Below are 10,148 nucleotides of genomic sequence, written 5' to 3' on the forward strand. Positions count from 1 at the left end.
GCCATGTCAGGGTTGCTAGGTGTCTTAGCGCCTCAACAGTTCCACAGTTGTGGCCCTCTAGCGGCAGGTGGTGTGTAAAGCACTCTTCCCGGACCTACTTAACTCTGACTACACCTCCCCTTCTCTGACCCGGGAGAACTGAAGACAGGGCCCAAAAGGAGCCACCGAGAAAATATTTCATTGAGAATGAGGGATGAACCTAGATTTTGCATTGAGAATCTAGAAGACTTACCTGCTCCAACCTACCCTCAGTCGAGAGAAAGCAAGTCTGTGCCCACTAGATAAACAGGAGGGGCTAGCTCTCCTCCAAATAAGAATGCTCTAATCACGTACACCGGGGCGCTGGTGGCGCAGTGGTCAAGAGCTCGGCTGCTAACCAAACGGTTGGCAGTTCGAACCCACCAGCCGCTCCTTAGAAACCCTATGGGGCAGTTCTACTCTGTCGTATAGGGTCGCTGAGTCGGAGTCGATTCGACAGCAACCGGTTTTAATCACGTGGACACAGTTGTCTCACAGTCTATCTCTGCTTCTGAGCAAGAACTACCATTTGAAACATGTATTCTTAAGTATTACAATGGAAATAAAATCAGCTAAAGCTTCTAAGCGTTAGCGCTAAATAATTTATCTCCTTACATTAAATTCTCATAACAGCCATATTAAGTCGGTATTGAAGAACAAACTAATCGGTGGATACGGGACTCCAACCAAACAGCGCAAGTACAGACTCCGAGTTTTTTCAGGCACTGCGCTTCCGGAAGTCCCGCCCCAGGTTGGGGGACTGTATCAGGAAAGCTGACTCTGAGAAAGCCGGAAAGGGACGAGGGGAGGGCTGTTCAAGGCGCTCTAGTCTTCCTCCTCTCTATGGCCCCCGCCCTTGACAGGTCCGGAGCTACAAGGCTCCTCACTATTGGATGCGCAGCCCCGCGTAGGCGGGGACGGTCGGTTCGCAGCGTGCTGATTGGCCAGGCCCGCCATGCGGAGCGGAGCGGCGGTGCTTGGGGAAGGCGGACGGTGGTGCCTGGCCTTTCCGAGGTCTGAGGGAAGTGGGTGCATGTGGGCTCTCCGCTCGCTGCTGCGGGCCGCGGCTGGACGTACCATGTCGCAGGGGCCCGCCCGCCGCCAGCGGCCGCCAAAGGACCCGCTGCGGCACTTACGCACGCGGGAGAAGCGCGGTCAGTCATGGGAGCCCGGGGGCCCGAACACTGTGTACCTGCAGGTGGTGGCCGCCGGCGGCCGGGACGCGGGCGCTGCGCTTTACGTGTTCTCCGAGTACAACCGGTCAGTGCGCCTCGCTGCACCCCCTTACCCAGCTCCGCCCACCCCATCCCGCCGGGCCCTGAGTGCTGTGCAGCCCGGGGCCGTCGCACACCTCTCTGGGCTTCTGTTTCTCCTGTCTTACACAAGAGGGATTTCACTGTTGCAGCGGTTCTGGGCCTTTTGGTGGCTGGGGGTGGGGGGCGGTCTTAGGTTCCTGACCTCTGTATGCCTATAAAGGAGCCCTGGTGGCGCAGTGCTTAAAGCGCTTGACTGCGAACCGAAATGTCCGCGGTTGGAAATCGCCATCTGCTCCGCGGGCGAAAGATGTGGCAGTCAGCTTCCTAGAGATCTACAGCGTTGGAAGCCCTGTGGGGTCCCTATGAGTCGGAATTGACTGAACGGCAGTGGATGGGCATGCCCATATGGTTTCCAGGGATCCTTGGAGAGTTTGGTTTCCCTAACCATCCTCTTCCCAACCCTTTTGGTTTCCGGCTTGGTCTTAGCACATCCTGAGGGGCACTTTCTCCCCTGGGCCTGAGGCACTGGCCTCATAGTCGGTGGGGTTGACAGGTCTGATGAGGAGGTGATGGGGGGAATGATCCGTCTGGCCCCAGCACCATCCTACCCACGCCGCCAGCCCTCCCTGCCTCTGCTGAGGAGGGTTCAAAACCTGGCAGAAATGCGGCCTGGTGGTACAATGTAGATTTTTTTAGTTCAGAGTCTACAATGAAGTGTCTGATTGCTGTCAAAGATTTCACATAAAAGAAATCTTCTGAGTATTTTGGGTAACGTTTGCCCTGTAGGTATCTCTTCAACTGTGGAGAAGGCATCCAGCGACTAATGCAGGAGCACAAGTGAGTCAGCCATTTTCCTTTGGTTTGGGGGTGGTTATGGGGTTCGAAAGCTGAGGTGAGAGGCGAGACTGTTTTTATCACATAAGTGGTCCCTGGTCATTTTATCCTGCCAAATGTCTTCTCTTTCTTAGGCTGAAGGTTGCCCGTTTGGACAACATATTCCTGACACGAATGCATTGGTGTAATGTTGGGGGGTTGTGTGGTGAGTATGATCTTTCCAGGATCAGAGGTTGGAGGGGAGTCTCTGGGATTTTAACCTGTCTTGCCCTTTTTCTGCCAATCCTGTGGGTCCAGAGGAGCTGGAATTCTTTCTGTGGCAGCCTAGTCTGCTGCAGCTTGGAGCATCAAAAGCTGTGACTCAGAAGAGCAGATTTTAACGTGGATACAGCCTTCCTGCTAAAGTGGATTTTAGCATGGCATCCACTTGGTTTCTTGGGCTGCTGGGCCAGAGATCTGTGGGAGTAAATGGATAATACAGAAGATGTGATTACAGTAAGTCTGTTTATCACTGAGACCCTGGCAGCCACACAGAGACACCCACTATCCAGATTACCCTGTTACTCATCTCCCTGCTAGGAAGGCCAAGGCCGTGTTGCAGCCAAATTCTGTAAGCATCACAATGTGCTAGGAGGGAGTGGAGCTTTTGAGACCTGTTCAGGACTAAGACTAGGGCTGGGGTGTGAAATTTAAGGCCACCCCTTCACTTGTCCAACCCTGAGAGTGAGCACCTCCTTAAGCTGTGCGGCCTAGACACCTCACTCACCTCAGGCCAGCATCACCTCGGCTCTGCACACTCTCCATGATGACTTTGGAGAAGTGGGAATGAAAACAAGTAGATGAATCACTGGATAAGTGAGGGCTGTTCTCGTGGTCGTGGCTATAGATCACATTAATGAGTGATCTGTGTTTGAGGTGTTGATTTTATTCATCCTTTTTTAGGAATGATTCTTACTTTGAAGGAAACGGGGCTTCCAAAGTGTGTGCTTTCTGGACCTCCACAACTGGTGAGTATCTCCTGAGGCAGCTTTCAAACTCCAGCCCCCTCCCCATTTAATGTTAGTGATAGTAACTAACTTTTATTTTTGCAAAGTGGTCTTTGAGATAACTGGTAATGCAGTAGCTGAACACTTCACCTTGCAAGGTGAATAGACCTGAGTTCAAAACATTGTGTGACCTTGAATGACTTACTTGACTTCTCTGAGCCTCAGTTTCTTCATTTATAAAATGACTATAATGTTTCATAGAGTTATTGTTAAGGATTAAATGAGGTAGCACATATAAAGCACTAAATCACTTCATTAGATGTTTGGCATCCAGTAGGCACTCAGTAAATGGTAGCTCTTGTCCTTATTTATTAAGTTTTAGACGTCTTCATACCTTCCAGACCAGCCATCTGTGTGAACTTGTGCACAAGAGAGCTTGTGTGCATATTGTTGATGCCAAACCTATGGAGTGCAGCTGTTCACTTCCTAGTTCTTAGGAAGAAAGGCAGTTAATCACCAAGTCCTGTTAATTCTGTCATCAAAATACGTCACATCTATCCATTTGCCTCTGTGTCATCAAAGCCTTCATTATTTTTCACCCTGTCTGCTACAGCCTTCCCTGTCCAGGTTTGTCTCTCTAATCTGTCTGCCACACAGTAGCCCATGTGTAGGCATGTCACTTCCCAGCCTAAAACCCTCCAGGGCTTTCCATTGCAGTACAACCCAAACACCTTGATGTGGCTACAAGTCCTGCAGGCTTGGCCCTTCCCCATGCTTCCCTCTGTATTCTCCTCACCAAGCTGCAGCTACTTTGGCCAACTCTTAGCTATTCTAACCTTCTGTTCCCCAGTGATGCCCCTTCCCATCTCAGGGCTTACATCCATACATGAGTTCTTTCTAGAGTGCTCCTTACAGGGTCCCTGAGTGGTACAATGGCTAAGTTCTCAACTATTAACTGAAAGGTTGGCGGTTTGAACCTACCCAGAGGTGCCTTGGAAAAAAGGCCTGGCAATCTTCTGATAGATGACAGCCTTGAAAACTCTGTGGAGCAATTCTGCTCTGAAACATGTGGGATCACCGTGAGTCAGAGGTTTAGTTTGTCTGGTTTCCCTCCTCTCGTTCCCTGCCTGTCTCCTGAGCAGTCCTTTAGGGCTCAGCTGAAAGGCTGTTCACTCAGGAGCTGCCCCTGACTCCCCAGACACATTGGATCCCTGCAGCCTGCATCTTTTCGTTTTTATGGCATAGCACTTATCACAGTTGTATTAAGTGGCTATTTGAGTTATCATTTGTTTAATTTTTGCCTTCTTCACTGAATCCTAAACTTTATGGGGACTAAATCCTTAGTGTATAACATACAGTGAGTATTCTAAGTAAGCGTTGATGTAGATGAGGTTGAAGATGTCTGTTACAATTTGTTTGATATGGTACCTGTTAACATCTCTGTGGACTTGCATATATTGCTGTGTTCTGCATTCTTGCAACCATAATTTCTCATTACCTTCTTTTTCTTTTTTAGGAAAAATATCTTGAAGCTATCAAAGTATTTTCTGGCCCATTGAAAGGAATAGACCTGGGTATGTCTGTGACAGTGACTCATTCTCCATTTCTTTCCCGTATATGCTCCAACCTCTCAAATTGCAATCCATAAAAATAGACCCACATCAAACCTTAAAATCAAACTCTTCATCAGTGTAAGGGGCATTTTCAGAATATTGCCTGAAGCATTTTCTACATCTCTACTTCACGCCACCAAAATATAGACTAGATAGGCAGCAGTGCTATAAAAAGGTGTGTATTCTGTGTCATGGTCTCCACTCAAGCACCGGGGCTCTTTTCCTAGTCCTAGATGTGGCTCTGATAGTTGATCTGCCTTGACTTCTTGCAGTGGGAAGAGGAGATGCGAATAGAGGGATGTAAAGGTTTTGTGTCCCCCTTTGTACACTGAACTTCAGCCATAGCTGTGCCGGCAGGAAGTGGCCTCTCGATGGGAAGAGACACAGCCATAGATGCGGGCAGGGCTCTCATCTTGGGGCCGGTGCACATCTTCGGCTTGTGAATGCTGCTCGTTAGTACGAGCGTTGATATTTCAAAATGTGTTAAATTCAGGTGCCAGAGTCATTTCCAACTCATGGTGACCCCATGTGTGTCAGAGTGGAAGGTAAACTCCACTGGGTTTTCATGGCTGATTTTTTGGAAGCAGATTGCCACGTTGAGTGGACTTGAACCTCCAAACAGCAGCAAAGGGCATTGCTGTTTGCACCATCTCGGGACTCCTCAAATGTATACTGGTTCTTATAGTTGAGACGGTGGATTTTCTTGCCTCACAATGCTGTGTGTTAACTTGTGCCTAGAGGATAGTCAATAGTCACGATAACATGTTTTTTCTTGGATGTAGTAAATATTAATGGCTGATAGAAGTACGTTTTTGTTTCTTTTCTAAAAGCTTTAATCTACTCGGAAATTCTCATTTTAGTGACAAATTTCCACCAAAAATGCGAGGAAATTGAGTTGCTTGTGGTTAGTGATCTCTAGAATTAATTTTGTGATGCCTTTACTAATGCAGCCGTGTTTTCTGTTGCCTCTTTATCACTTAGCTGTGCGACCCCACTCAGCGCCGGAATACAAAGATGAAACCATGACGGTTTTCCAGATCCCCATCCACAGTGAATATAAAGGTCAGATTTCCGAGGAGGAGGGTGTAGGTCCTCGGTCGTAAGGAAGGAGGATGTGGGTGAAGATAGAAGCTGGTAGATTACTCGCGCTGTGGACCTTGTTCGGAGCATGATTAGGAGATTGAGCAGAGGAGCTGAGAGGTGACGCCTGCCCTGGAGGAGCTTCCAGCCCTGTGGACAGATACATTAACTCATGTGAAATGACAGTGATTGTACTTTGGAATATTGAGCGTGCTGTCAGAAAGTAGACTGCACTCAGGTTTGCTCATTCCTTGCATGAGGTTTATTCGCCACAGCTGTTAAGTACCTTTGTTTGAGAGGATCTGGCAAGATGTGTAGGTGAACATTAAACATGGGTAATGACATCCTACAAGAAGCTAGGGTCAGAAGCTCGTGCCAGCATTCTCAGGTACCATGGTCTGATGATATGGCTTTGACTTCTAGATCAGATTCTGCCACATCAGTCTCGTCCTTGAGCCAGGCTGACACATTCTGTATTAGGCTTTACTTAGATGTAGATAGAGTCCAGGGCAGTTGGTACTTTCCTTGACGGTGCTAACTAGTATGCTACTTTCTTAGGGGTATGGATGAGCATACCCAAGAAGGCCAGAGTAGCCACAAGCTGCCAGGAGATGAGGCTTACATTGCCCCCAGGGTGGGAGGAGGGAGGGAGGTGAGGGGGTGGTCAAAGCAAAGGCACAAGTGCCTCTGGGCTGGTGAGAGGGTGAGTCTGGCTGGAACTCTCCTGGCCTGGTCACTCCCGGCCAGATGTTTTCTCTGACCTACCTGCAGCTGCCTTCATGCCCCGGCCCATCCGTGTCCCCCTGCCCTTCTTTCTAGCACCCTTTCTCCCCTCCAGGGCCCTGAGCAGTTTACTTTTATATGCATTTGTGATCAGGGCCTCAGTGGCTCGGTTTTGCTGCTCATTGTTTTCCTGATACCCAGTGGACATGGAGGAGCAGGCAGGGCTTCTGTTGAGACCAGCAGCTGTACTCCAGCTTCTCAGAGCACTGAGTTATTATTTTCACCTTGAGACATAACTGCAAACTGGGATGCTTCTCAACGCGGGAACTAACATTCAGACCTAGGTCGGTTTATTTAGAGTGATTAACATGTACAAACCAGCCTGCAGCCTTCTTGCTTTTTAGTCAACAAAGACTGTGGAGTTCTTACTACGGATAAGGCTCTGAGATACACAGAGACATAAAGATGAGTAAGATGTATTAGTACTCAGACTAGTTGGGGAGGTAACTAGTTATTTTCTCCTCTAATCAGAAGCATGCTGAATTTAACTGGCTTTCTGGCATTTGCACACATGAACATCTGGGCTTTGGCAGTGAGCTCAGTGTATGTGGTAAGTTGCTTGTTTCTTGTACTGACCAGGTGAGCAGAGCTGTAGAGACCACCAGCCAGCCCAGAGACCAGAAAGACCTCTCGGCAGGCTCAGTCCAAAGCAGCCTTCAGACTCTGGATCAACTGAAAATGAGCAGCACTTTCCATATGGTAACGGTGCTTCATACAGGTCGCTGGGAGGGACTTGCATTCTCTCCCTGTGATGCTCTAAACTGGAATCATTGTTATAAGAAATGATGTGTGTAAGGACAGACGTGTTGTCCTTGGCATGTTGGTCTGTGGGGAGGAGAAAGGCTGTGGTAGTACCTGAGCTCTAAGGCCAGTCTATAGCCCTGGGGAGGCCCAAAGCTTTGTGTTCGCTTTACCAGAGGAGGGCAGGGCCTGGCAGATTGTAGTTTTCCTTAATGCAGCTTCACTTTTGATGAGAAGCTGTACCTGCTAAGCTGACAAAACAGTCATACCAGTGAATGGTCAGCACCTTTTCTTCCAGAGTGACAACATACTGAGAAACTGACTTAAAATTCCAAGATTAGGGTCTTGAAGGGGTGAGACTGTTTAAGGATACTCATATCCAGGAAAGCACATTAGGTCCCTTTCTGTCCAAGGTTGTCTTTTTCTGGATAACACGGGGGGTGGAGGAGAGTGACACCCACGTATCTCTGCAGGCCGTTTTTTTTTTTTTAATTGTACTTCAGGTGAAGGCTTACAGAACAAATAGTTTCTCATGAAACAGAAGTACACATGTTTTATGACATTGGTTAACAACCCCACAACATATCAACCCTCTAACTTCTCAACCTTTTTTTTTTGGTAAAAATACACATAGCCAAAGATACACCATTTCAAAAAGTTCTACCTGCACAGTTCAGTGACATTGACTATGCTCTTCGAATTGTGCTGTTATTCTCACTTAAGATGAAGGCTTACAGAACAAAATAGTTTCTCACTTAACAGTTACTACAAATGTTGCCCTATGACAATGGTTAACAATCTCACTACACATCAACAATATCCTTACTCAACCCTGGGTTCCCTATCACCAGCTTCCTTGTCCCCTTCTCTGCAGGCCGTTTTTATCATCCATGCTGTTTCACATATTCTGTTATGTGTTTGTAAAGCACATTACAGTTTATTTTTCTGTTTTCTCTACTGCTATATAAAATGTGTTTGGATTTGTTTTTAATTTCACTTGCCATTCTAAAACAAAAGTGTTTTACTTTTACCCAAACCTCAACTTAAGTACTCATACAGGGAAAAAGAGGTGTGCTTGAGAATGTTAGTATATTTTTTGACATTTGTATTGGGAAGGTTTCGTCCATTTAATTTTTACTTAAAGTCAAACTGGGGATCAGATTATCATCTATTTGTGAAACCTGTACAAACTTGCCATTTACTTAGTTATAACCAAATATGTTTTTCATCAGGTGTTAGCCAGAAAATGGACGGCAGGGACCCTTCCTTGGTGGTAGCTTTTGTCTGTAAGGTAAGAGAGCCTTTCTGTTGAGTTTTAAGGGAATGTGCACATGGTAGCCAGCAAGCTGGTTAGCACCGGTTCAGTAATCTGAAGGTAGCAGCTGAGTTGTGCCAAGCAGAAACACAGATAGAGACGTATCTCACAATATCACCTGTACTTTATATCCTTTTCACATTCCCTTCCCGTGCTCTGGCAGGCCACATATGTATTCTTTATTTGGCTGGATTCCAGGAATTGTTAAAAGCAGTTTTATTCTTCTTCAAATCAGTGAGGCCTTTATTTGGACTCTTTCAGCTCTGTTTTATTTTCTTTCTTTGTACTGTAGTTGTCAAGGTGTTAACATCGGACCAATTTTAATATTAGCTAGCATTCATAAAGGCCTAGATCTGCAAATCTGAAATTGACCAAATTCTGTTAAAAGAATTTATTACAGTAAACTATTTTTAAGATATGGCTAATGGCCTGTTTTTAATAGGACTTTGCATAAAAATTTTATTATAATATCTTACCTGCCACAGATGAACTTTTGTCTAGACTATAGTGAGAGTATCCTGTCCTTTTGCAGGGCTTTTTTTTTTTTAAGAAATAATGTTGATTTTAAAATGTGTTTGAAACTGTCATCTAAATTCTAGCACTCACAAGTGAAAATGATCACTGAAGGTCAGCAATAATAGTTGTTATTTGCAGGGCCATTGCCAGTATCATGTCTATCAGTTTATTCAAACAATAATAGTAATGTTCATAAAAGTTAAGTACTGTTGTCTTTAGGTTTATTACTTACATGTATCTTGAGTTTTTAGGTAGCAAAATAACTTTTTAAAATTATTTTATATGATCTTTAAATTGCACTAGATCCTTCCAACATCACTTATATTGGGCATGACAGAATGTGTTTTATTTGTTATGGGCTCACTCTTAGAAACTCTGGCGGTTGCCCTGCTACCCGGCAGCTGCTCCTGGGCACTGGCAGGCTCTGACGCTGGGTAGCCGCGTTCTGCCGGCCCTGACTTTGCTTGTTTGCCATCAGTTGCCTCTTCTGAGAGCTGCTGTCACTGGCTAGCCCCAATTTGCCACCTGTCTGCTGTGGGGGTGGAAGCCAGTGAACCTGAAGGTCTGAGTTCTGGGAGGTCAGAGAACACAGGCTTTGGGCACAAGGGCCTGAGAGACTCTAACTAGATGGGAGAGAGTGGACTTCCAGCAGCTCTTGGACTGCTCAGGGTCTGGTTGTGTTAGGTGCGCACACATACCCTTCCTCTAAGACACTATTTTCCAAACTGGAAACTCTAGAATCCTGAGAATAAGACTTTGGGACCCAAGTTTGAGACTTTGCCCCAGGAGTAACTTCCTGGCTTCAGGAATCTAAACAAAAATGCAAACATTTCATAAAGATTTAACAGAGAGGAGTTCTGGCAAAATGGCTCTCTAGGCAGAAGCACCACGCCGTCCCTCCACAGCAAAGATCGGAAAAACTAAGCCGAACAGAGAATACAACAATCCTGAAACCCTAAAACATCAAATGAAGAGATAAAGAACTCAGCCAAGCACCAAACAGAGT

General features: G+C 46.4%; 1 protein-coding gene across 1 annotated transcript in view; it reads left to right on the top strand.

Annotated features, from left to right (window-relative positions):
* Positions 1–1,012: 1,012 nt before the first annotated feature.
* The window catches only part of ELAC2 (elaC ribonuclease Z 2), a 32,088-nt gene continuing 22,952 nt past the window's right edge, over positions 1,013–10,148 (top strand). Inside the window, exons 1-8 of the mRNA XM_023731068.1 lie at positions 1,013–1,278; positions 2,061–2,111; positions 2,243–2,313; positions 3,051–3,115; positions 4,611–4,668; positions 5,689–5,769; positions 7,150–7,269; positions 8,544–8,602. Of these exons, the coding sequence (XP_023586836.1) occupies positions 1,052–1,278; positions 2,061–2,111; positions 2,243–2,313; positions 3,051–3,115; positions 4,611–4,668; positions 5,689–5,769; positions 7,150–7,269; positions 8,544–8,602 (732 nt within the window). The 5' untranslated portion in view covers positions 1,013–1,051. The remainder of the gene's footprint in view (positions 1,279–2,060; positions 2,112–2,242; positions 2,314–3,050; positions 3,116–4,610; positions 4,669–5,688; positions 5,770–7,149; positions 7,270–8,543; positions 8,603–10,148) is intronic.

This window comes from Trichechus manatus, unplaced genomic scaffold (genome assembly GCF_000243295.1).
Source record: "Trichechus manatus latirostris isolate Lorelei unplaced genomic scaffold, TriManLat1.0 scaffold00040, whole genome shotgun sequence".
NCBI lineage: Eukaryota > Metazoa > Chordata > Mammalia > Sirenia > Trichechidae > Trichechus > Trichechus manatus.